This window comes from Ahaetulla prasina, chromosome 5 (genome assembly GCF_028640845.1).
Source record: "Ahaetulla prasina isolate Xishuangbanna chromosome 5, ASM2864084v1, whole genome shotgun sequence".
NCBI classification, from domain to species: Eukaryota; Metazoa; Chordata; class Lepidosauria; order Squamata; family Colubridae; genus Ahaetulla; species Ahaetulla prasina.
Genome location: NC_080543.1, coordinates 18816871 through 18844796, shown reverse-complemented (window position 1 = coordinate 18844796; position 27926 = coordinate 18816871). Strand labels below are relative to the sequence as shown.

The window sequence follows — 27926 nt, the reverse complement described above, 5'->3', positions numbered from 1 at the left end:
CTCAGCTGGGATCGCCAGAGATTGTACAAAAAATGCTTTTAAGGGTTTCTGCCGACCCCAGCTGAGTTGCCTGATCACCAGAACCCTTTAAAAGCATTTTTACAGCCTCTTCTGCTGAAGAGGTTGAGAAAAAATGCTTTTAAAAGGTTCAGATGATCCCAGCTAAGCCGCAGGATCATCAGAGGCTTTTTTTTTACTTTTAAAAGCATTTTTCAGCGAAGAGGTTGTAGAAAAATGCTTTAAAAGCCTCTGATGATTAGGCAACTCAGCTGGGATCGCCAGAGATTGTACAAAAATGCATTTAAAGGGTTCTGACGATCCCAGCTGAGTTGCCTGATCACCAGAACCCTTTAAAAGCATTTTACAGCCTCTTCTGCTGAAGAGGTTGAGAAAAATGCTTTAAAAGGTTCAGATGATCCCAGCTAAGCCGCAGGATCATCAGAGGCTTTTTTTTTACTTTTAAAAGCATTTTTTCAGCCGAAGAAAAAATGCTTTTAAAAGTAAAAAAAAACAACACCCTCTGATGATCGCGTGGCTCAGCTGGGCATGTGGGGTGAGGGGGGGGTTTGCTACCGGTTCTCCGAACCACCTGCCGCCATCGCTACCAGATCGGGCGATCCAGTCCGAACTGGGAGCATTTCACCCCTGGTATGGCTGCATTTTAAGAGACTGTGATAAGTTAGTGTTGATTGTCGCTGCTGGGAATGAAGTTTCTTTTATTTTTTATTCTTTCCTTTCTTCCTTCTTTCCTTTTTCTGTGCTTTTTAATTATTTCTTTTTCTAAAAAATGTATTTCTGTATTATCTAGCTAGTAGTATCAAGTTTTAGTTGTATAACGTATTTTTAATAAAGTTATTTAAAAACAACAACAAATAGTTTAATGTCTAGTTTAGTGAAAAGAAGGACTAGGGGAGACATGATAGCAGTGTTCCAATATCTCAGGGGTTGCCACAAAGAAGAGGGAGTCAAACTATTCTCCATAGCACCTGAGGGTAGAACAAGAAGCAATGGGTGGAAACTAATCAAGGAGAGAAGCAACTTAGAACTAAGGAGAAATTTCCTGACAGTTAGAACAATCAATAAGTGGAACAACTTGCCTGCAGAAGTTGTGAATGCTCCAACTCTGGAAATTTTTAAGAAAATGTTGGATAGCCATTTGTCTGAAATGGTGTAGGGTTTCCTGCCTAAGCAGGGGTTAGACTAGAAGACCTCCAAGGTCCCTTCCAACTCTGTTATTATGTTATGTTATGTTAAACCCACAGCCATGAGATCAGCATCAATGTCTATATTTCAACTGGGTTGTGCAATTATTTATGCTGATCTTGTCTTCTGTGATTAGTATACTCACCCCTAACAAGAAGTTCTGCCTCATCTGATACACTGTCTGCTGTAGATTGCACCCTGCAGCCATATCTTCCAGCATGCATCAGAAGGATGTTCCTGATCATTAAATCCGCAGAAGATGCTTGCTGTAGGGGAAAAAAATAAGCAATACAATAGCATCTGCTCAAACACATTACGAATATAGATTTGCAAAAATGGAAGAGCTGCTTCCTTTGAGCATTTGGGATAGACAACATAATCCTCGTAGTAATCTATTCCCACCAGCATTCTTAGTTACAGGTCGTCCTCAATTTATAACTGGTCGCTTAGCACCCATCTGAAGTTACCTCTTTCCATTTTTTTTTTACTTTTAAAAGCATTTTCAGCCGAAGAGGTTGTAGAAAAAATGCTTTTAAAAGCCTCTGATGATTAGGCAACTCAGCTGGGATCGCCAGAGATTGTACAAAAAATGCATTTAAAGGGTTCTGACGATCCCAGCTGAGTTGCCTGATCACCAGAACCCTTTAAAAGCATTTTTACAGCCTCTTCTGCTGAAGAGGTTGAGAAAAAATGCTTTTAAAAGGTTCAGATGATCCCAGCTAAGCCGCAGGATCATCAGAGGCTTTTTTTTTACTTTTAAAAGCATTTTTTCAGCCGAAGAAAAAATGCTTTTAAAAGTAAAAAAAAACAACACCCTCTGATGATCGCGTGGCTCAGCTGGGCATGTGGGGTGAGGGGGGGGTTTGCTACCGGTTCTCCGAACCACCTGCCGCCATCGCTACCAGATCGGGCGATCCAGTCCGAACTGGGAGCATTTCACCCCTGGTATGGCTGCATTTTAAGAGACTGTGATAAGTTAGTGTTGATTGTCGCTGCTGGGAATGAAGTTTCTTTTATTTTTTATTCTTTCCTTTCTTCCTTCTTTCCTTTTTCTGTGCTTTTTAATTATTTCTTTTTCTAAAAAATGTATTTCTGTATTATCTAGCTAGTAGTATCAAGTTTTAGTTGTATAACGTATTTTTTAATAAAGTTATTTAAAAACAACAACAAATAGTTTAATGTCTAGTTTAGTGAAAAGAAGGACTAGGGGAGACATGATAGCAGTGTTCCAATATCTCAGGGGTTGCCACAAAGAAGAGGGAGTCAAACTATTCTCCATAGCACCTGAGGGTAGAACAAGAAGCAATGGGTGGAAACTAATCAAGGAGAGAAGCAACTTAGAACTAAGGAGAAATTTCCTGACAGTTAGAACAATCAATAAGTGGAACAACTTGCCTGCAGAAGTTGTGAATGCTCCAACACTGGAAATTTTTAAGAAAATGTTGGATAGCCATTTGTCTGAAATGGTGTAGGGTTTCCTGCCTAAGCAGGGGTTAGACTAGAAGACCTCCAAGGTCCCTTCCAACTCTGTTATTATGTTATGTTATGTTAAACCCACAGCCATGAGATCAGCATCAATGTCTATATTTCAACTGGGTTGTGCAATTATTTATGCTGATCTTGTCTTCTGTGATTAGTATACTCACCCCTAACAAGAAGTTCTGCCTCATCTGATACACTGTCTGCTGTAGATTGCACCCTGCAGCCATATCTTCCAGCATGCATCAGAAGGATGTTCCTGATCATTAAATCCGCAGAAGATGCTTGCTGTAGGGGAAAAAAATAAGCAATACAATAGCATCTGCTCAAACACATTACGAATATAGATTTGCAAAAATGGAAGAGCTGCTTCCTTTGAGCATTTGGGATAGACAACATAATCCTCGTAGTAATCTATTCCCACCAGCGTTCTTAGTTACAGGTCGTCCTCAATTTATAACTGGTCGCTTAGCACCCATCTGAAGTTACCTCTTTCCATTTTTTAAATTTTTATTGAATAAAATACAAAAAAAGAAAAGAAAATAGGAAATCAAGGAAAGGAAATGGAATGGGGAAAAGGGGGAAGAGAAAAAGAAAGAAAAGGAGGGTATTTACTTCTAACTCTTCCTAGCACAGTACAATACACTCCAACGTCAACTTTTTGCTTTTACATATTAATATATAACTAGCCATTTCTATAGCACCAAATCTTTCTAATCAACAAAACCGAATGAAAGTTTCATTTTTTTTCCCTCACAAGCACAAATTCCAGAAGTGATATCGCAGGTATGTATGAGTGAGTGGGGCAGCACATAAATAAACAGACCGAAAAAAATGAGTCCTGATATTTGGACTAAAAGTGTCAGCTGCAGAACTGGGACTGTCGCGTGTACAACACATGTACGGAAGTGCTGCTGTAGGAATAATCCCAGGAACATTTGTGGCGGCATTTGAAAGTATTCTGTAGCCTGCTGTCCAACAATCATTAACATCTCCATTCCACTGTTGTGAACAAATACTTCCCAATCTTTATGCATCCATTACACCATGTCTCTGTCTCATACAGAGGTTTTGGAGGGCAGTGATATCACAGCCACTTGCTGCTGCTTCTAATATTTTGTTAGACCCTTAGGAGAGATCTGAACTTAGGTCTTTGAAATCCACTCAGATGTACATTTCATAGGTCAGCAGTCTGATGTAAGTACTGAAGATAAATAGATGAGTTGTATTCTGGAATAATTCTCATGCTGGGCACCGTATGTAGCTTGACGCTGTTTAGCTACTCATGGTTCATTGATTGTGTTAATATCCAGGCTCCCAGTCCCCCTGCAACAGTAGATTCTTTTATGCGTCTCATTTCACAAGAAGAAATAATAATGAGGAGAGGAGGATGAGAAGTATTAGATAAGGGTTGGAGAATCACTTTTGTATTTCCAAAACTACAGTATTTTCCCTATGACAAATCTTCCAGGGCTTGGGGTAAAAGTCCTGAGGAGAAATTAGGTGGAATCAAATCACTTTATTTGTTTTTTTTCTACCTCACCCAAGTCTGTCTCACAATAAAAGAACTAAGCTAGAATCCATTAATTAATTAATTAATTGATTAATTCATTCATTAATTTTGTCACAACAGTATATATAAGCATAAGCATGAAGTAACTATATAGTATATAAGCATATATATGAGTATAAGTATGAAATAATTATATAAATTGGATATAATGAAAGGAAACAGTAGGACAGGAACGGTAGGCACGTTTGTGCTCTTATGCACGCCCCTTACAGACCTCTTAGGAATGGGGTGAGGTCAACAGTATTCATCAATTCATCAACACTATGCCCAAGAATTAAACAACAATAAAATGTAATGTGTTAACTGATTCCATTGTCTGCATCACACTTAAATCTGTTTTCTAAAAGCCATTGTCTTTACCTTCTGCCCTTCATTTTTTCCTGACTATAGTACAGATAGTCCTTGAATTCTGACTATAATAATGGAGCCTGCCTATCACATTCCTAAGTCATGAAGGTCATAAAATGAGTTGGTCACGTAACTGAGACAATTTTATGACCTTTTTTTGTAGTGGCCATTAAGTGAATCACTGTGGTCATTAGGCAAATCCACAGTTTTTAAATGAATGCCGCCGTTGTTAAATGAACCAGTGGTATGCTATGAATGCAGTTTTGCTGAAATCCAGAAGTGCTGGTGCGCAGCAAAACTGAAGTAAAATGTGGACACATGACCACAGGATGCTACAAATGATTGTAAATGTGATTGTGTTGCCAAGTGCCTGAAGTTTAGTCACGTGACCACAGCAGAGTGGGATGTCTGTCAGAATTTCGAATTTGGATTGTAAGAAGTCCCACGGTAAGTCTGTCGTACCTCTGAATAAAAGTAAGTCAAATACTACCTACCTGTACATTGTTCAATCAATCAATCAATCAATCAATCAATCAATCAACCAATCAATCAGACTAGAGCTGGAAGGGACCTTGGAGGTCTTCTAGTCCAACCTGTGTACCATTTCAGATGGATGGCTGTCCTGTCTTTTCTTAAAAACCTCAAGTGATGAAGCACTCAGAACTTCTGAAGGCAAGCTGTTCCACTGGTGAATTGTTCTCACTATTAGAAGTTTCTCCTTAATTCCAGGTTGCTTCTCTCCTTGATTAGTTTCTGGTCTTGCCTTCTGGTGCTTTAGAAAATAAATTGACCCCCTCTACTTTGTGGCAGTGCCTCAAATACTGGAATACTGCTATCATGTCCCATCTAGTCCTTTTTTCCCTCTAGATCAGGGGTCTCCAACCTTAGCAACTTTAAGCCTGGAGGACTTCAACTCCCAGAATTCCCCAGCCAGCAAAGCTGGCTGGGGAATTCTGGGAGTTGAAGTCCTCCAGGCTTAAAGTTGCCAAGGTTGGAGACCCCTGATCTAGATTAACCAGACCCAATTTCTTCGTAGAACAGTTTAGAATCTTCCCACCCTTCTCTAGACTTGCCAAGAATAATATGCCATGTCTTAGGCGATGCAGTTGATGATACCCATTATACAAAAGTTTTTACTATAAAAAAGTGGTTAGCTTTTATAATGCCACAAAGTTTTTCCATTGTTTTTAAACTATCAGTATTTGATAGCTATGCACAATTTAATTGGTGGTATGTTGTCTAATTGAACCAATGACAATTAATTGCAAATCCATGTAGAAATGTAAACTCCAACAAGAATTTAGATGTAAATATATACAGAAATCAACAATAAATGTCACACTGGATACAGATATGGGAGAATGCAATGACATTACTTTCAGGTAGCACAGTGAGAGTGACCAATTTGAATACAGCACAATTTGCTCAGTTTTGCATTAAAATTATGTTGCATTGCTAGATTTTTTTAAAATATTCACCGCTGAATTTGTTTCTCGGTTTATCATAAAAGAATGCTGCTTTAAAAATATGTAAAAACCAAGTCAGGATAACTGTGTGCTTGTTTGCTTACTTTATAAAAATGTATAGTGGCAGGTGATAAATTAATCCTAAATTGCTATTGCAGTTCTTAAGACGGCTGCGGTGTACGGAATGACAATTGGCTATTGTCCCTTTTAGCATGTAAGAAATTTTTTGAGGATTCTGCTGGCCTTTTTGCTAAAGTGCATCTTGATTTATATAATGGTCACACAATATCATTATAGCACTAAAAGAGTCTTAATGTTTTCAGCTTTATCTACTTCTATTAGTCACATTCTATGACATGCTGTCTGGAATCCCGAAAACTTTGCTTTTTCTCTAGCAATAGAAAATGCCCTCAGTGGCCTAAGTGGCCCTTTGGAATTCTAAAATTTTTAAAAATTGGTTTAAAGGCCATATTATAGCTTGACCCAGCATTCAGTTTGTTAGGTAATTGTCTACATTTCTAGACATTTCTAGATTTTTTTCTCCCCTGTCAGTTTCATTCATCTTAAGATCATGTGAAGGACTAGTACCCCTTTATAAAGCCTTAGTAAAATCATACTTAGACATCTTAACCAGAACTTTACACGTGGTCCTAATTTTTCATGCCTGACAGAAGGTGTCTGATCAAGGTGGATAAAACCATGCATGGCATGGAGAAAATAATGAGGGAAATATTTCCCCTTGTCCAGGGGTGGGATTCAAAAATTTTAGCAACCGGTTCTCTGCCCGGTTGCTACGTGGGCATGGCCATGATGGGTGTGGCCTACTTGGCCTCCTGCACCATGGCGGCCATGGGGGGGGCGTTTTTGTCCTCCCCAGGCTCTGGAGGCTTTCCTCGAGCCTTTGGGAGCGCAAAAGCAGCCTCCCCTGGGCTCCGGGGGCTCACCAGAGGCCGGAAAGAGGCCCGTTTCCAGACTTCCAGAACTTCCAGCAGATCTGCTTTTTGCCCTCCCAGAGTCTCTGCGCGGGTGCTGCACTTACCTGGCATCCTAAACAGGCCGCATGGAGACTCATGGGAGGGGCAGGGTGGGGTGGGTGTGGCCAGGGGCCAGCCAGTCATTGCAACTACCAGTTTGGCAAACCAGATGTAAAATTAGCATCCGGTTCGCCCAAACCGGTCCAAACCAAACTGAATCCCACCCCTGTCCTTGTCTCAAAACATGGGCAATCCAAATTTTATTGAAGCTCATAGGAATCCGAATTTAGAATAGAAAAAAGAAATCTTGCCTTTTCCCATATCTTAACCCATGGAATTAATTACTGTAAGTGTGGCTTTGAATGTCTGTGAAAGGAAATGGATATATTCATGTAAAAGTGGTCTACTAAGGGCCAGCAATCTTGGAGACTTAATGAAGCACCTTACCTCCAACCTCCCCACTCCAGAAGTAGGAGAACAATGGTCAGCTTGTGGTCATTCTCCAACTCTGACCTATCGGCACCCATAGTCATTGAGAAGCGTAGAGTTGGATTAAGTTGGACCTTCATCTAACTCAGTAGGACTATTGCCATGTTCTTATGGTCATGCAGGTCAGATTATACTTGTCGCCTCCATAATCTCTCTCCATAATTCTACTTTTATTTATATAAGGAGGGATTTTTGTTTGGAATGCAAATCTGGAGACTGTGTTCCCTCTCTGAAGTGACACAGACTAGAGTGGGTTTTTTTTCCCCTTCCCACACATACTTTGAATTCAAACAAGCAAAATCTACTTAGAGACCATGGGAAAAAATTCAAAGTATTCATTAAAAAACAAAAGCCTTCTAATAACATAATTCTTCCTTGTGCACATCAGGACTGACAGATCTTGCCTAAGCCAAATGTGCAGGGGAAAAAAAAAAGCACAATTCCCATGTTTTTGCCTGTGAGGTTTTAAGGTCTTGGATACACAGCCAACTCATTGTGTCTGTGAAGTTGGACGATGTGATGAATTGCATTTCTTTTCAATAAGGTGCCAATCTGGGATTCAAAGTTTGCAATGTGTCTGCTGCTACAATACTTATTAGCTGTGAAATATGGAGCATTCAGAAAGATTTATGCTTTTGATAGAAAACCGTGGATACAGAAAGGGTAAGACCAAATCAGTTGACATTTCTCTTCCCCTCTGAGAATAATTTACATTTAATGTGAGCTTTGTTGTTAAAGCAAATAAAAATATCATATAGACAGTAACTGCCTGGTCTAACTCCCTCAGTATCTGATGTATCGTGATGCTCTAAGAAAGGATCCCCAATTATTGTATCACAATGTATTCCCCAGGAAAGGAAATATGTCTATAATCGAAAAATCTAAATAACAGAACCAATTGGATGAATTTCATTTTTGGGGAGCACAAGCAAGACCACTACATAAGCACCCCACTGAAAAAGATTACAACAGCTTGACCAATCATTATAATCATTAGTAGCCATGATTGGGGACTTAAGGGTTAGTCCCTTATTTGGAAGTACAAAAATGTAAACCAAACTAAAGCAGCTGGAATTGTTCTTTGCTCAAACTTTCTTGAGTCCTGGCTTGATCAAGTCTTTGGTTATCACATAAAAGAACAATTGGTTGGGTTCTTACCTTGCACAGGACAATAAACTATGATAGTCCAACCACAATGTGACTGGATCACTAAGTCACAAAGAATCAAGCCATATTTGGGCATAATTTACTATGTTAGGACCATGTCCATAGAAAGAAAATGTAGATATTATAATTTAGAAATGGTTGGATATAGACAACACCATAAACTAAATTAAGCTGGGCTTGGATAATTAGCATTTCAGATAATTAAATTACCCAATTATTTTTGTCAAAAAATAAACATGAACCAGATATTAAGACACACAAAATTTATTTCCTGGCATGTAGCATACTGTGTGAACACAGACATTGGATTTTGATTTTTTGGTTAACTGTATGTTGTCTATCTGTCACTGACCTATAAGATGGAAAGGATTTATTTGGCTCATTGCAAATGGACAGTTGTGGTGCTTGTTTTTAATTATTTTGAGCAGCTGCTCTTTTTGGTTTTATTTCTTGGGTGCTGCCCAGAGTTGTTGCAACAAGATGGACATCATATGAATTGATGCCATGTGAACTGAGATTGGACAACCATTTGTCTGAACTAGTATAGAATTTCTTGCTGAGCACAGGTTGGACTAGAAGACTTCCAAGGTCCTTCCAATCTTGTTGTTCTGTTATTCTGAAGTAAGGCAGTCAGGCAGGTAAGCTTAGGGGTAACTCTATTGTTTGAATCATGCCTATGAGTTAAGGGTGAAATCCAGCAGATTGTGACAGGTTCTGGAGAACCGGTAGAGGAAATTTTGAGTAGTTCGGAGAACCGGCAAATACCACCTCTGACTGGCCCCAGAGTGGGGAGGGAATGAAGATTTTGCAGTATCCTTCTCTGCCACGCCCACCAAGCCACGCCCACAGAACTGGTAATAAAAAAAATTGGATTTCACCACTGAGTGCTGAACTCTGGCAAGTGATGAAGAAACTGCATTTTCCAGCTCTGGTTACTGTTCTTCATAAAAGCCTCAGCAAGAGCAGATATTTGTTTTGTTTACAAAGGAAAGTGTTTTATTGGAAGGATTCTCAGAGGACATTTCTCTCTTTGAGGGCATTTTGGATTTCAATGGTTCTCCAGCATCATTGTCTTTTAAAGCAGGGGTCTCCAACCATGGCCACTTGTGGACTTCAAGTCCCAGAGGTTTGCTGGCTGAGGAACTCTGCGAGTTGAAGTCCACGAGTCTTAAAGTGACCAAGGTTGGAGACCCCTGCTTTAAAGCATAATAACAACAACAACAACAACAACAATAATAACAACAACAGAGTTGGAAGGGACCTGCCCAGGCAGGAAACCGTACACCATTTCAGACAAATGGTTATCCAACGTTTTCTAAAAAATTTCCAGTGTTGGAGCATTTACATCTTCTGCAGGCAAGTTGTTCCACTGATTAATTGTTCTAACTGTCAGGAAATTTCTCCTTAGTTCTAAGTTGCATCTCTCCTTGATTAGTTTCCACCCATTGCTTCTTGATCTACCCTCAGGTGCTTTGGAGAATAGTTTGACTCCCTCTTCTATATTTCTCAATCTGGGCAACTGAAAGATGAGAGGACTTCAACTCCCACAATTCCCCAGCCAGCAGGCTTCTGAATTTCTCTGTTTTAAAGGCTAAGGGCTAAGGGCTCTAAGGATAGCAGACACTTTTCCCTCATGCAGAATAGTTGTTAAAGTTCTGCATTTTTCATACTGTTCTGTTCAGTCTGATGAACGAAAATTTTCTCAGATTTTGTTTGAAAGAAGATGACACATGAATTGAAATTCTTGAGGAAGGAGCAGAGATGTCGCAGGATGAGGGGGAAATCAAGAAAATCAAGGTGGATGGTCATGATTGTATGATCAAAACATTAATGCATTTATGAGCGATTTGAAGGCAACATGTGTTTAAAAGGGGAGGATCTTGGATCACATGGTGGCTGGTACCATCTTGATGTTTCTGATTCCCAAGCCCAAGATTGATCCCACTGGGATACATCTCCCACTTATTGGATTATTTCACGCTAAAGAGTCTGTGGGTGAATGACTCATTTTTACATCATGGTCCTCTTTCCAGCAGTTTGCACATTCTTTGGCTTCCTGGAAATATGAATGACAGCATAGAGAAACACTTCTTGGGTTTTTCTCAGAGGGGAAAAACGGTAAACAGCCAGGGAGGCTTTGAATTGAAGGAAAATTATGTGACCGAAAAAAATAAATAAACCAAGGTCAGCATAGCACCCTTTGCCATCTCCAACAAAAGCAAAAAACAAAACAAAACAAAAAGAGTCGGAAGGGACCTTGGGGGTTTCTACTCCAACCCTCTGCCCAAACAGGAGATCTTATATCTTTCTGGACTAATGGCTGTCCAAGCTCTTCTTAAAACACTCCAGTGATGGAGAACCCACAACTTCTGAAGGCAAGCTGTTCCACTGATGAATGGTTCTCACTGTCAAGATACTTCTCTTTAGTTCCAGGTTGGACCTCTACTTGATAAGTTTCCATCCGTTACTTCTTGTCCTGTCTTCAGGTGCTTTAAAGCAGGAGTCTCCAACCTTGGCAACTTTAAGTCTGGTGGACTTCAACTCCCAGAATTCCTCAGCCAGCAAAGTTTTGCTGGCTGAGGAATTCTGGGAGTTGAAGTCCACCAGACTTAAAGTTGCCAAGGTTGGAGACCCCTGCTTTAGAGAATAGGTTGCTCCAGAGGTGGTATTCAGCAGGTTCTGACCAGTTCTGGAGAACCGGTAGCAGAAATTTTGAGTAGTTCACAGAACCAGTAGTAAAAATTCTGACTGGTCCCACCCCCATCTATTCTTTGCCTCCAAAGACCCAGATGATCGGGAGGAAATGGGGATTTTGCAATAACCTTCCCCTGGAGTGGGGAGGGAATGGAGATTTTATAGTATCCTTCCCCTGCCATGCCCACCAAGCCACGCCCACCAAGCCACACCACGCCCACCAAGCCACGCCCACAGAACCGGTAGTATTGGAAGGCTGATGGTCAGGAGAAACTGGGAAGGAATTCTTAAGCTTCCTGTGAAAAAAATGGGAAACCCTCCTTTGCTGTTCTAACAAATACTGTAGCTTGGCAAATTTTAACTTGAACACTCACGTCGATGATATCTAATGCTGGTCCCCCCCACCCTAACTATTGTACAATGCTCTGCTTTAAAACATGGTTAGGATTTATACCCAGCATCTATAAATTAGCATAAGAAGTTTTTATTCAAATCAGCACCTTATTAGTCTTTTGTTTGTTTCCTCAGGGAGTTTCCTTTCCTTTATATATCTTACATGGCTCTGTGTTAATATTTAACTCAAATTTACATTTAGAATGGAATCAATTTTAGGCTAGTAAAAACCAATCATATCCCTAGCTCCTTTAGGAATTCTTGCTACATTGTCTCTGGTGATTAGATTTTGCAAGTGCCATTATCTGTGCAACAAAAGGCAGTTTAAGTTAATTTTGGGATGCTGTAGGTTTTTAAACACTGCTATTCTTTTGTCATCTTCATTATCCAAGATTCTGAGTTTTGAATAGAGATTCAACACATTTCAGTCTGTATTTAAAGTCTCGTCCTGTATGCATTCTCCTTCATCGAGCAAAATCTTTACAGAGGGATATAAATTGGAAAGTTTAAGGATCCCAAAGACCCAAGAAATTAACTATATATATATATATTTAATCTGCCCATTACAGTCTCCAACATTAAAGCTGTTGAATTCTCAGTAAGAAAGAAAAATCTTAATTTAATGGACTGGCTGGAATATTTGTCAGAGACCAATGTGCATTATTGGCGTCAGCTGTTGCCATTAATATTATGGGTGTCAATTTATGTGAAATGGCCAGAATAACTGAGATAACATGGGTTTTCTCTGCTATTCTGAGGCAATGTCCAGATACGGATTGTCTCTGTTGTATCATCATTAGTTCACTAACTAGGAATTTTAAATGGTGTTTTTTACTGTTATTGGCATACTTATCACTTTCTTCAGAGCTTTAGAGAAGAAGTCTTCAAACTTGGCAGCTTTAAGATTTGTGGACCAACTTGTGGACTGTTGAAGTCCACAAGCCTTAAAGCTGCCAAGTTTGAAGACCTCTGCTTTAGAGACTTCAAATGTAGGGTTCTCAAAGCCATAAGGAATATTCATAGGAATCTTTATTGCGACATGTATTACATGTGGAAAGCATATTATTTTTCTCAACAAAATTACAGCAATAATTTAAAAAACAACAACACCACCATATAGTATCTTTCTCCAGTTTTTGGAACATCTGAAGAACCAGGTTACAGGACCAGGTGACTTTGGGCTGGTCACTCTATCTCAACCCAAACCACCTCACAGTGTAGTTATTACGGGGAAAATAGAAGGATTGGGTCTGTTCATTGCTTTGAGTTATTTATAAAAATAATAAAGGTGGGATATAAATAAAATAAATAATAAATGAGAGATGGGACAAGTGTGTTCACCAATGAGAAACAGCTCAAGAGGAAATATCTCAATCAATAGATCATCCTGGAGAAGATCCATCTATGTGGTCCTAAGAGTCAACAGTGACCTGTTACCACATAATTAGCCAACCAACCGACCAACCAATTTACATTCCTTCTATGTTTATGAAAAAAGAAGGCCTCGGTGTAAAATACTATTTATAAAAGAAGCTTTTATAAGAAGCTTCTTTCCCTAATTTTGTTCAGCTTGAGAAACTGAATTGATTGACTCAACGCTTGCTTAGAAGAAATCCTATGAAGATTGAGGTATTTCCTTCTGAGCTGTTTCTCATTGGTGAACACACTTGTCCCACCATCTCTCATTTATTATTGTTTATTTTATTTATATCCTGCCTTTATTATTTTTATAAATAACTCAAGGCAATGAACATACCCAATCCTCCTAGTTTCCTCACAATAACTACCCATTGAAATGGATTGAGCTGAGATCGAATGACCAGCCCAAAGTCACCCAGATGGCTTTTATGCCTAAAGTTTCTAGCTGGGTGTCTTAACCACTAGACCAGTGATGGCAAAACGTGGAAATGTCGCACATGCACATGCTTGGGCCACACTCCATAAAAGCCAAACTTCCAGGTTATAGCACGCATGCGTGCCTGATGATCAGCTGGATGGTGTGCATGCGCAGGCCGGTTTTTGGCACTGCCATGAGTGTGAAGGGATCGTGCTCCAGAAAAGCCGAACTTCTGGGTTCTAATGTGCATGCGCACCTGACGATCAGCTGAACGGTGTACCTGTGCAGGCCAGATTTCAGAACTGCCATGCGTGTGTGGGATCGTGCTCCAGAAAAGCCGAACTTCTGGGTTCTGGCGCACATGCACACCTGACAATCACCTGGCTGGTGCACATGCCCAGACCAGTTTTTGGCACTGCCGCACACGTGAAGGATAGCTGATCGTTGTGCACACATGCATGCCAGAAACCCAGAAGACAAACAGGCAAGGCTGCATGTGCCGGGTGACATGGCTTCATGTGCCATTGGACACGCATGCCATAGGTTCGCCATCGTGGCACTAGACCAAACTGGCTTTCTGAGATTCCCCTGAGATTCCCCTTTCCTTCCCTTCTATATGTAAGGTAGCATAATATCATGTACTCCTCTCCTGATTTTCTATCGTCATTCTAAGGGACAGATATTTCACCAGTCTCACGTAAGAGCCAGTTGGATTCATCTCCTCTTTCTCCCTTGCCAGGAAAAGTATACTGGGTAAAAGAATAACAAGAATTTCAGGTTATCTGCTGGAGTATTTTGGTTTTGCACCAAACCTGTTGACCAGCCAGAGGGAGTACTCTCATCTCTGTGGGAAGACAAGTGAGAAACACCCTTGCAAACATAAACAGGACTTGGGACTGACTACTTCAGCTTCAATCGCAACAATACAAGAGCAAACAATAGATTCAAGCTAAATGTCAACCGCTTCAAACTTGATTGCAGAAAATATGACTTTTGTAACAGAGTTGTTAACGCTTGGAACTCACTACCTGACTCTATAGTCTCTACTCCAAACCCCAAAATCTTCAACCAAAAACTGTCTACTATTGACCTCACCCCATTCCTAAGAGGACTATAAGGGGCGTGCATAAGAGCACAATAGTGCCTACCGTTCCTGTCCTATTGTTCTCTTCATTATAGTATTATATGCATACTTTTACTTATACTTTTACTTATATATACTTTTTCTCTTATGATGAATTATTGTTTATGTTGATGATTGTATATACTGTTGTGACAAAATAAAAATAAATAAATAAAAAAAAAGATCCAATGTATCTAAGGCCGAAACTCATGAATATTTTAACAATAGCCAAATGATTGGATTCACTGCAATTTCTTTTTGCCTAAAGCAACTATCCTATACTTCAATTAATTTAATTAAATGAGATGGTAAATTCAGTAAATGAGTCCTTCCTTCCTTCCTTCCTTCCTTCCTTCCTTCCTTCCTTCCTTCCTTCCTTCCTTCCTTCCTATTCTGTCATAACTGCAAATTTGCAGTGAAGAGAAGATTTGTCCAGCACGTTTCATTCCGTTAGAGTTGTCAAAGAAAATGGATTTTAACTGATGCTCACCGCCCTGATGCTTTCAAAATGTCCATCTTCTTTTTCAAAATCGATAGGCTGCCCATTCAGACTCCAGTGAAAGATGACATCTAAGGTTGGGTCATGAAAAGCTTTGCAGCTGAGGACAATGCTTTCTCCCACCGTAAGCTCAGTTCTCTTGGGGGACAGGTCTATCCTGGTAGGCTCTAGGAGACAAAACAAATCAATAACATCAACTGGGAAATATCCCTGTATTTGTTGCTTTTACTGGTTGGGCCTGCACTGAGTGACACTCTTGCAAAATAGATAGAACAATCAGGAAAATGTAGATTGTGATACTTTGAGTTGTACAGGAATTTCTCATTTTGTTTGCCCTTTCCACAGTCATTATAAAAGTATAGAGGGGACAAAGATCACTCAAACAAACCCAAGTGACTTCAGCAGTAATTGTAATTTGGGGACATTTTTTCCCCCAAACACACACCCATTCCTTCCCTCCTCCTTTTAGTGGTTTTCTCAGACCAATGCTTTGTGTCTGTGGTTGAGAAAAAGGAAAAAAAAATATTCAGGTACAATTTTGGTGTGTAGGATGTTTAGAATACAAAGTTGGGTTTTTAATTCTGGAGTATCGTCTGCTCCTCTGATATCTTTTAAATGTTTTATGGGTTCCCTTTGTGTTTTTTAATTAATTTTTAAGATGCAATTATTTTATTCTTATTAGTAGTTCCTTTGTGACTATTCTTTGGAAGATGGGTGGGAGAGAGAGAATGTTATGTGTTGGACTGCAACTTCCACTTGCTTCCAATGAGCAGAAATAATAGATATATTATAGTCCAACATATCTGCACAGGGCTGGATTTTGAAAGGTTGCATAACCACTAGACCAAACTGACTTTTGTTGGAGTACTCTGCTTTACCTGGTGCAACCCTATGCAGATCAATCACTTTCCGGTTATATCTCACCTTTCACAAATACTGAAGCTGTAATTTCTGCTGAACCAAATATATTTTCTCCTCGGCATACGTATTTCCCCTCATCAGATTTGGAGGCATTCAGAATTTGCAGGCTTCCATCTGGAAGAACACTTACCCTGAAAATTGTAAAAAAAAAGAAAAGAAAAAAGTTTTTATCCTGAAATTGCATATTATATTATCTCAAATGAAGGTAATTTCTATAGTGTCATTTCTTTTTAAGTCTCGTAAATAGAATTGTGAAGTCTGGCCATGTTTCTTAACTATGAAGAAAAGGAATTGAATTTTGCAGTCTTTCAAATATGGTTAAAATAAACTTTTCTGATTTAAGGAACCAGATTCCTCAACCAGCAGACAAATCTTTTATTAAAAATGTACTCATAATGTGCTTGTTTTAGCAAACAGTAAAACATAATGAGTTTTTAAAATGACATCTCTCTTTCACTAATTGTGTAACTTTCTCATCCAACGATCTTTCAATATTAAGCACCAGCTGTTCAAATGGAATGTGATAGTGACCTTAAAAACAAATGTAACAAAAACATGGTTTAAAAAGAAGCAGCAGCAGATGGATAAAGAAGAGAAAATTAATTGTATATAGTCTAAAGATGATTTATAGTATACTCTATGGCAGGACAGAATGAAGATGGAAATGAAATTTGGCTACAAATGGATATTATTTCCCTTTACTATAGCTGCATGGCATATGGTCAAAATGAAATTGAAGGGTGGAATTAAATTTCACAAGAACTGTAATGCTACTTCTGAAAATGGAAGCCACATAGGGTATCAACTCCCAAACTATACATACATACATACATACATACATACATACATACATACATACATACATACATACATATATATAATTATTTTTCCTGACATGATGTAGGTTGCGATGATAGCAGCAGCAGCCAATGAACTAAAATTTTACAAGTGATCATCATACTGTAGATTGCTACCAACCTGTCTTCCACTGAGGACCTGTATATTGCATGAGTCAAAAAGAGGGCTGTGAAAATATTTAGACCCCTCACATCCTGGACATAAAATGTTTCAACTCCTACCCTTAAAACGACACTATAGAGCACTGCACACAGAACAACTAGACACAAGAACAGTTTTTTTCCCAAGCCCCATCACTCTGCTAAACAAATAATTCCCTCAACACTGTCAAACTATTTACTAAATCTGCACTACTATTAATCTTCTCATCGTTCCTATCACCCATCTCCTTCCACTTATGATTACATGACTGTAACTTTGCTGCTTGTATCCTTACGATTTATATTGACTATTTCCTAATATGATTTGATTGCTTATTTGTTCCCTATGACTATCATTAAGTGTTGTACCATATGATTCTTGACAAATGTATTTTTTCTTTTATGTACACTGAGAGCATTTGCACCAAGACAAATTCCTTGTGTGTCCAATCATACTTGGCCAATAAAAATTCTATTCTATTCTATTCTATTCTATTCTATTCTATTCTATTCTATTCTATTCTATTCTATTCTATTCTATTCTTCCTTTTTAAAAAAAACTTTTAATATTGTTTGGGGTGGGGCGGGGGCATGTGAGTGCAAAATCCAGTAGAAATAGTATTTTCTTTAAGGGGGAAAAAATCATACTTATGCAAATAGCTTCCTCAGTTTTTGATACCGACAGACAAGTACCAATAGTCAAACTGGCATCTGTCATGCATAAAGGTGAAGCTGCAGGTTTTTGCTAAATACAATGAAAAATGACTATGGAATGAAGTAAAAGGAAAACAGGTGGAAGGAGGTAAGGGAAGGAAGAAGGTTCAGCAGACTAGGGAAACACGACAAAGGAATAATGCTGTGACATTTTGTTGGTGGCCCTGAGGGATAGGTATTTTACTTGGAACTAAATCTGTGTGACAAGTCTGCCTCAGAGGAACAGTATTTCACATATAGTGCACTATAACTGGGAAAGTCACATGCCATTCAGATAAGTTCATATGAGAGAAGATGTTTCTTTAGAAGCTAATCATTATGTCATTCATATATAACAGGATCTTCACTTCTCTCTCTCTGTCTCTCTCTCCCCCCACCCCCAACCTGACACATGCTCATATGCCTTAGGTGAAATTGTTTGTGTAGTCTGAGGAGCTTCTTCAAACTGAACCAAACCTAGACCAATTGAGAGGAAATAAATAGCCATTTCTGTTGTCCGATGCAATTGAACAAAATTATCAGGCGAAAGGTTCCCGATTGCCATGAAAAAACGTGCTACAATTTCTTTGCGAACTCAATCTGTGCTGTAAACAATTCAATCAATTAGGGCAAGAAAGAAAAAATCTCGGGCATGGAAAGGTAAGACAAGCTGCTTGCTAAATGCCGGACGGGGAGAGTGAAAAATTGTAACAGGAGAGTTACAACTGAATTCATTCCATCCTCACGTTTCTTGCTGCACTCCATTCTGTGGAATACAATTGTAAACTCAGATTTGTGAAAGCGTGATTGATCATCACCAAGTTTAGAACTGAAGCAAGAGAAGAAGAAAAAACAGAGAGGGAAGTGAATAGCTTAATGGGATAATACATGCTGTGACTCGGTCTCTGTCTCACAGGACACCAGAAAGTTGCCTGAATAATAATAGTCTTGATAGTGAGCATTGCAATACCTGGAGGCAGTAGCATAGTACGGAAAGAACTGGGGAAAATCACAAAATGTAATGACTTGCAAACAGAAGCTGAATGACTGTTGCAAAAGAAAGCAAAGGTAGTTCCAATAGTAATAGGTGCCTTGGGTGCAATTTCAAAACATTTGGAGCGTCACTTGAACACCCTCGGCATTGACAAGATCACCATCAGTCAATTGCAAAGGGGAGCTTTATTAGCATAGCTTACATCCTGTGACAATTCCTTTAATCCCATCAAACAACAACACCTGTTTAGCCCAGGTACATGGAAAATACTGATAGAGTTGGCAGAAATGCCAAATACACTCCAAACATCTGGCTGATGCTGTGGCCATCTATAGTAGGCTAGGAAATGACCTGGTCTACGCATTACTCTAATCTATGATTTATATCAATATGGTTTGTTAAGCAAGCTCTATATCTGGCTGTATACCTATCCAATTAATTCATAAACTTTTATTTATAAATAGCTGCGTTCATGCAATCTGTAAAGCCACCATTAGAAAACTTTAGACATTACTTTGCCCTTTGAGGTGCAGAAGGTGTCTGAGATGGATGATGATATTGACAGATGGGCAAATTTCTAGGCTTTGTGGGCATTTAAAAAAGATGGATATGCTAAAATCTGGTAGCTGATGGCCACATTCTACCCATGAGCTACCCATTTCTGTGAAAAGATATTCAATCACTCAAGCCAATCAACGGCAAAGAGCTGTTATAGGAAAATTGAAGCAGAGAAAGGATCTATCAAACATAGATTGCTTGAACTCCTGGAAGAAATAGCAAAATATAAATCTAACAAAAATTCTAAATAGCATCTTGTTTTTCCAGTGGTAGGTACACTCCATTCAATTTCTACATCCAATTCTGTTTTTTTTTAAAAAAAAAAAAAAGTCTGCCCAAAGATTTACACATATTCTCATACACAATTTCCTTGCTATGTACTTTTGTTCTCGCTTTTCATTATATTTACTTTAATGTAATGCTTTTGGGTATGCTGTTTTACCAATGTATGAGTTTTTATATGCATTTCCCTTCAATATGCACGTTTTTCATTTGAAAGACTGCTTTGCAAAATTGGAAAAAAGAAAAGTGGAACAGTGATTAACTGGCTTCCAGTTCATGAGTAACTTTAAGAGGTGGCTGTCTGGCAAGTTCACAATAACATGTAAGTCAAATAAATTTCTTCTGATTCCTGGGCCTAACCATATAAACAATACAATCCAAATAGCAAGTCAGTTAGGAGTCAATTTATCTTTCAAACTATCACAGGAATAAGGTTTAGTATTGGTTTACTCCAGACATGGTGTTGTGTCTCGTCCGATCTCACCACAGCCGGGGCCTTCTTATCTGCTTCCGAACACGGAGGAATGTCCTAGTATGCCTCCCGGCCCCAGCCCTGGCTCCATGCCCAGACAGGCTGAAGAGGAGGAAGTATCTCCAGCCCCCAGCTCTGGCTCCATGCCCAGGCAAACGGAGCAACTAGACCCCTCCCCCTCCTCCACAGCATGTGAGCCTGAGGGAGGTCAATTGCCAACAGCTGCAGACTGGAGTGACCCTCGCGTCAGAAGACTTGATAGACGGAGGCAACAGAAGGAAGGGAGGGGCAGGCCTGGATAAGTGCTGAGTCATGGAGCCACACCCCATGGCCTATATAAAGGACCTGCTTTCTGGCATTCTCTGAGTCAGGCAAAGTCTAAACATATCTTGCTGAAGTCACTTTCTGGTCTCCTGCCTGCCCTGAGGACTTTGCTAGGACTTTGGCAGAGCTGCAGAGGCACGCCTGATTCGGATTTCCCTGACCCGGCCGTCAGCGGAGGAGTGGGACACGACACATGGGCTGCACATACTTTAATAACTGGTTTGCCGAAAATGTGAGCACATGCGCAGTCCCGCTTCGCAAACATGCACTATGCATGCGCATCTTCTGCACTTGCATGCAACACCTAAAACTAGGCTTTGTCTATGGGGGCAGCTTCCTGCACACCTGTTAGGTCAGCAATGGAGAGGTGTGCAAATCAGCTGGGATGTGGGGTGGGGCAAGCGAGCTGTAAAGTGAGATATCTAGGACCGGATAGCGTCGGGGCAGGTGGGCAGGACAAACTAGTGCTCGGAACTACCAGTTTGGCCGAACCGGTCTGAACTGGCAGCAGCCCACCACTGGGTTACTCCATTTTTGACAAGTGGAGCTGTCTTGATAATGATTCCTTTATAACAACAATAATAGAAAATGCTTATTTACTTCTTTCATGTTTACTGTACTATTTCTGGCAAGTCAGCTTACTCCTTTGTTCTACAAATATGAAGTGAAATGAAACAAGATAAAATAACCTGACTTTTAATTTCATTTCGAAAAACGTGATGACATTAAATTCACTGTTTTAATCTCATGATTAAGATATGAAATCTGCATTCTTCAACCTCACTTTTAAAGAATAAGAGTAATATGGTGTGGCTACCAAGGCAAATGTAGGCTAATAGAGATAAAGAAGAATCAGTGTTATCTGATCAATACATTGTTTAAACTTTGAGATCTCTCTCTGCCTCTCTCTCTCTCTTTTACATACCATGTATTTCCATGAGACAGAATTATTATTCTGTATACACCAAATAGATTCCATTGCAGCCCAGAAAAGAATGAAGATGGTAATGTCTGTCAATATTCAGGGATCCGAAATAAAGAAGTGAATAGTTTACAGAAATTACATTTGTGAATAGACTGTGCTTTGCAAGCACTTGCATAAAATTACTTTTATGTAGTTGTGCACAAAATTCTGGATAGAAAACCATGTGTAATAGAAAGGTTGCATACACAAAATTATGAAAATTAGATTTCCTAAATGCTACTATTGTTGCATGCAACTCTTTGTGATGGAACCTAGTAGTAAAATATATAAATCTAGAACACAAATGTGGCCCTGATTTAGTTAGGCATGTTTGATAAAAATAGTGGCATTGGCTGCCATATTTAATAGTCTTGTCTTCTTCCTTTCTTTTTCTTTCTTCCTTCCTTCCTTCCTTCCTTCCTTCCTTCCTTCCTTCCTTCCTTCCTTCCTTCCTTCCTTCCTTCCTTCCTCCCTCCCTCTCTCCTTCCTTTCTTTCTCTATCTCTTTTGTTATTACATATATCTATATCATCTATATCTGTTTCATCTATATTTGTTTCATCTATATATTTATATTATCTATGTCAATTTCATCTAAATCTCAATTTTGCACTAGATTTCACTGAGGGATGCATCAGGGTTGCGTTTGACCTCAGCGTAAGGGAGGGGGGCATGACGAGGGTGGCCGTGGCCAGCTCGATGTCACTCGTGTCGGGGCACCTTTGGTGGCCAAGTGCTAAGGCAGGACATCCCTCAGACCCTCCCTCACTATTATAATTTTCCTTCCTTCCTCCCTCCCTTCCTCCCTCCCTCCCTCCCTCTCTTCTTTCTTCCTTCCTTCCTTCCTTCCTTTCTTTCTTTCTTTCTTTCTTTCTCTCTCCTTCCTTCCTTCCTTCCTTCCTTCCTTCCTTCCTTCCTTCCTTCCTTCCTTCCTTTTCTTTCCTTCTTTCTTCCTTCCTTTCCTTCTTTCTTTTTCTTCCTTCCTTCCTTCCTTCCTTCCTTCCTTCCTTCCTTCCTTCCTTCCTTCTTTCTTTCTTTCTTTCTTTTTCTTTCTTTCTTTCTTTTTCTTTTTCTCTCTTTTATTATATACATCTATATCATCTTTAGCTGTTTCATTTATATTTGTTCCAGCTATATATTTATATTATCTATGTCTATTTCATCTAAATCTCAGTTTTGCCCTAGATGATGTAAACTGCTTTATATACATCAATAGTTAATTTATAACAACAATTCTAAATGAGAAGCTGAAATCAGGAGGAGGAAATTAATATGAAAGATTTTTAAATCCCAGGAGAGAGGGGTTCAAAGAAATAGATTATAAAAGCCCCAAATCAGCAAGTGGGTTAAAGAGAAAAACATGTGGCTTAAATGGTCTGGTTCCCTACTTTCCTCAGTTGAAAAGGCCACTGGGGGTATTAAATTAGTTTGTGCTGAATGTTCACAGGGGGGCTTTTTAGATGCAAAGCAGGTTGGAACGCTGCACTGACTGACTCTTATTACCCTCAAGCCTTTCGCAGAGGTCTGATCAGAGCAATCTGTCTCTTCATATTAACTCAGATATAGAAGCTGTCAATATCCTTTAATGTAGATTATGTGGAATGAGGACAAATATTTGTAAATACAAACCTTTATTTCTCCTTGAAGGTCTTCTGAGTTCTCCATCTCTTTTATTGTAGACTCATAGTAAATTTTTGCATTTTAGAGCAGCTAGGAGGTTGTTACTGCTTCGCTAAAAGTTTTGATTAATCGGAATAACAATGTAAAAAACTGGATTTTTTTTTTGTAGGAATAGAATAGAATAAACAGAGTTGGAAGGGACTTTGGAGGTCTTCTAGTCTAACCCCTGCTTAGGCAGGAAACCCTACACCACTTTAGACAAATAGTTATTCAACATCTTCTTAGAAACTTCCAGTGTTGGAGCATTCACAACTTCCGGAGACAAGTTGTTCCACTGATTAATTGTTCTCACTGTCAGGAAATTTCTCCTTAGTTCTAAGTTGCTTCTCTCCTGGATTAGTTTCCACCCATTGCTTCTTGTCCTGTCCTCAGGTCATGGGTGAAATGCTCTCGGTTCGGACCGGATCATCCGGTTTGGACCGGATCATCCGATCCGGTAGCGATGGTGGCAGGTGGTTCAGAGAACCGGTAGCAAAAATCCCTGCCCACCCCCCAGCTGAGCCGCGCAATCATCAGAGTTTTTTTTTTTTTTTTTACTTTTAAAAGCATTTTTTCTTCGGCTGAAAAAATACTTTTAAAAGTTAAAAAAAGCCTCTGATGATCGCACAGCTCAGCTGGGATCATCAGAACCCTTTAAAAGCATTTTTTCTACAATCTCTTCAGCTGAAGAGGTTGTAAAAAAATGCCTTTAAAAGTAAAAAAAGAAAAAGTTGGCCACACCCACCCAATTACATTAACCCACCACCACCAAGCCACGCCCACAGAACCAGTAGTAACAAATTTTACATTTCACCCCTGCCTCAGATGCTTTGGAGAATAGCTTGACTCCCTCTTCTTTGTGGCAGCCCCTGAGATACTGGAACACTGCTATTATGTCACCCCTTAGTCATCAGAGGTCAAAAGGAATTTGTGGGGGACATTTGTAGAGCTGATTTTTGTCTCATCCTTCCCTTATTTAAAACAGATTATAACGCTGGAGGATACAGGCAGTTCTCAACTAAGGACCGTAATGGAACCTGCTCATTACAGTCGTAAGTCAGGAGGATTGTAAAATGGGTCATAATGTGACCGATCCATTTTATGATCTTTTTTGGGGAGATTGTAAAACAAACCCATTGTTCGCTATGGGGCATTTTTGCCAGAAACTGGAAATAAATGCTGTTTTCTGGCGAAAATGTTATAAATTGAGGTTGCGTGACTGTGCAGTCATCAATGGCCATAAGTGGCTGCATTCACTACCGATGATGCTTTCCCCCACTAAATAGGAACTGCTTAAATTTATCTTGCATCAGGCTACAAGAATCAGGAAAGAGGGGTCCTTGATGACTAGCACTGATGATATTACCTAGTTGGGTAATGAAATGTCTGCAAGAAAACAACCAAGCTCAGAGAGCACCAAGGGCCCCTCATTTAATCCCTGAGCTACAAATATCCTCTTTTATTGGAATCAAGAAGACACATAATATTGTGTAGTGGGGTTCAGTAGACAGGAAGCAGATCAGCATAGCTACAACAGCACTTATTGACTCAAAACTGGAAATGAGGAACAGCAGGCAAATGCCTGTAATTTATACTCTAGGTCCACAGGGCCTTAACCAGTGGTGGGACTCAAATAATTTAACAACTGGTTCTCTGCCCTAATGATTTCTTCCAATAACCAGTTTGCCAAACAGCTCAGAAAGTTAACAACCGGTTCTCCCGAAGTGGTGCGAACTGGCTGAATCGCACCACTGGCCTTAACCAATCATAATCCAGATATGAATGTTCTAAGTTTCCCTCCAAAACAGTTGGAGTTCACAGTTAGGGTCATCTAAAGGTTAGTTTCACTTTAGCAGGGCTTAACACAACTATATGTATTCAGTACATAACACATAGAATTACTTCTGAATAGTTTCTTTCATTCAAAGGTGTTTTTTCAAAAGGCAACTGAACCCTGAGGAAAAAGAGTGGGTGTTTTGTTTCTCATCCAAGAAGCTTCATCAGTTAACAGAACAGAATAACCGAGTTGGAAGGGACCCTGGAGGTCTTCTAGCTCAACCCCCTGCTCATGAAATGTTTGCAAGAAAGCAACCAAGCTCAGAGAGAGCACCAAGGCCCCCCATAACTGGGCTTTTGTTGATCTCGTGGCAACCTGTTAGCTGGAAATACTACATGTAGTACAGGTACAATTAAGACTGGAGATCTAGTCTACACCTTTACCCAACAAAAAAAGCATTTAATCACACTTTCCTGCGAGGTATTGGAACACTTGTTTTAATCCTTAAAGACCCATTGACTCAAGAAGCATATCAAACGAAAGACCCAACAAGCAAGCTGAATGAGAGAAGCTAGTAGGCCTAGCTAGGACTATTGGCTCGAATTAAGAGCTTGCATCATAATTGATGGGTCTTAGTGACAGTCATGCTATGTACACCTAACATAACATAACATAACATCAGAGTTGGAAGGGACCTTGGAGGCCTTCTAGTCCAACCCCCTGCCCAGGCAGGAAACCCTACACCATCTCAGTCAGATGGTTATCCAACATTTTCTTAAAAATTTCCAGTGTTGGAGCATTCACAACTTCTGAAGGCAAGTCGTTCCACTTATTAATTGTTCTAACTGTCAGGAAATTTCTCCTTAGTTCTAAGTTGCTTCTTTCCTTGATCAGTTTCCACCCATTGCTTCTTGTTCTACCCTCAGGTGCTTTGGTGAACAGCCTGACTCCCTCTTCTTTGTGGCAGCCCCTAAGATATTGGAACACAGCTATCATGTCTCCCCTAGTCCTTCTTTTTGTTAAACTAGACATACCCAGTTCCTGCAACCGTTCTTCATATGTTTTATCCTCCAGTCCCCTAATCATCTTTGTTGCTCTTCTCTGCACTCTTTCTAGAGTCTCAACATCTTTTTTACATCGTGGCAACCAAAACTGGATGCAATATTCCAAGTGTGGCCTTACCAAGGCATTATAAAGTGGCACTAACACTTCACGTGATCTTGATTCTATCCCTCTGTTTATGCAGCCCAGAACTGTGTTGGCTTTCTTAATGGCTCATATCTAAATGGTTATCCACTAGGACTCCAAGATCCCTCTCACAGGTACTACTATTGAGCAAGGTACCACATATACGGTACTGGTGCATTTTGTTTTTTTGGCCTAAATGTAGAACCTTACTTTTTTCACTGTTGAATTTCATTTTGTTAGATAGCGCCCAATGTTCAAGTCTGTCAAGATCTTTCTGTAGAGGTTTACTCTAACAACAGCTGATTGGGTGACATCTCGCATCAGAAGATTGGAGAGGCAGAGGCAACAGAAGGAAGGGAGGGGCAGGCCTTAATGAGTGCTGAGTCATGGAGCCACACCCCATGGCCTATATAAAGGATCTACTTGCTGGCAGTCTCTGAGTCAGGCAAAAGTCAAACTTATCTTGCTGAAGTCACTTACTGGTCTCCTGCCTGCTCTGAGGACTTTGCTAGGACTTTGGGCAGAGCTGCAGAGGCAAGCCTGATTCTCAGCGGAGGTAACACTGCTGGCTCATATCTAAATGGTTATCCACTAGTACTCCAAGATCCCTCTCACAGGTACTACTATTGAGCAAGGTACCACATATACGGTACTGGTGCATTTTGTTTTTTTGGCCTAAATGTAGAACTTTACTTTTTTCACTGTTGAATTTCATTTTGTTAGATAGCGCCCAATGTTCAAGTCTGTCAAGATCTTTCTGTAACTTGAGCCTATCTTCTGGAGTGTTGGCTATTCCTGCCAGCTTGGTGTCATCTGCAAATTTGATGAGTTCCCCATCTATCCCCTCGTCCAAGTCATTGATGAAGATGTTGAAGAGTACTGGGCCTAAAACAGAGCCTTGGGGTACTCCACTGCATACTTCCCTCCATGTGGATGTAGTTCCGTTGAGGACTACACGTTGAGTGCGGTTGGTCAGCCAGTTACGAATCCATCTGGTGGTGGTGCTGTCTAACCCACATTTTTCTACTTTATCTAGTAGTAGGTTATGGTCTACTTTATCAAATGCTTTACTGAAGTCCAAGTAAATTATATCGACAGCATTCCTCTGGTCTACTAATTTTGTCATTTTGTCAAAGAATGCGATAAGATTAGTCTGGCATGATCTGTTTTTGACAAACCCATGTTGGCTTTTGGTTATTACTTTGTTTGCTTCTAGGTGTTCGGTGATTCGTTGCTTGATTATCTTTTCCAGAATCTTCCCCGGTATTGAGGTCAGACTGATAGGTCTGTAGTTTCCTGGATCTGTTTTTTTCCCTTTTTTGAAGATGGGAACTACATCAGCTCTTTCCAGTCCTCTGGCAGCTCCCCTGTGCTCCAGGATCTTTGAAAGATATAGTTCAGTGGTTCTGAGATCTCATCTGCCAGTTCTTTCAGAACCTTGGGGTATAATCCATCCGTTCCTGGTGATTTGAACTCGTCTAGGGTAGACAGGTGTTCACTTACCATTTTCTTCCCTATTTTAACTTGTGTTTCTAATCTGTTTTTTGTAGTGCTGTTTTTGATAGGTTGGATTGTTTTTTCCTTTTGTGTAAAGACAGATGCAAAATATGAGTTAAGTAGATCTGCTTTCTCCCTGTTGCTTGTCATCTTCTTGCCACTTTCTCCCAGCAATGGGCCAATTGTTTCCTTGACTTTTTTCTTGTTTTTAACATGTTGGAAGAACCTGTGGTAGAATGCTGCCGATTTAACAACAGTGCTTGTGCGCAGCACTAAAAATGGAGCATTTAGAAGCTCAGCTGCTTACTTTCCAAGTCAACAATAGTAAGTAGAACAGTGGTTGGGGGGAGGAATC

General features: G+C 39.8%; 1 protein-coding gene across 1 annotated transcript in view; it reads right to left on the bottom strand.

The window, feature by feature from the left end:
* CNTN5 (contactin 5) overlaps positions 1-27926 on the bottom strand; it is a 927011-nt gene that overhangs the window by 71700 nt on the left and 827385 nt on the right. Inside the window, exons 14-16 of the mRNA XM_058185575.1 lie at positions 16170-16297; positions 15237-15412; positions 2850-2970 (exon numbers count right to left, since the gene is read on the bottom strand). Coding sequence (XP_058041558.1) covers positions 2850-2970; positions 15237-15412; positions 16170-16297 — 425 coding nt within the window. The remainder of the gene's footprint in view (positions 1-2849; positions 2971-15236; positions 15413-16169; positions 16298-27926) is intronic.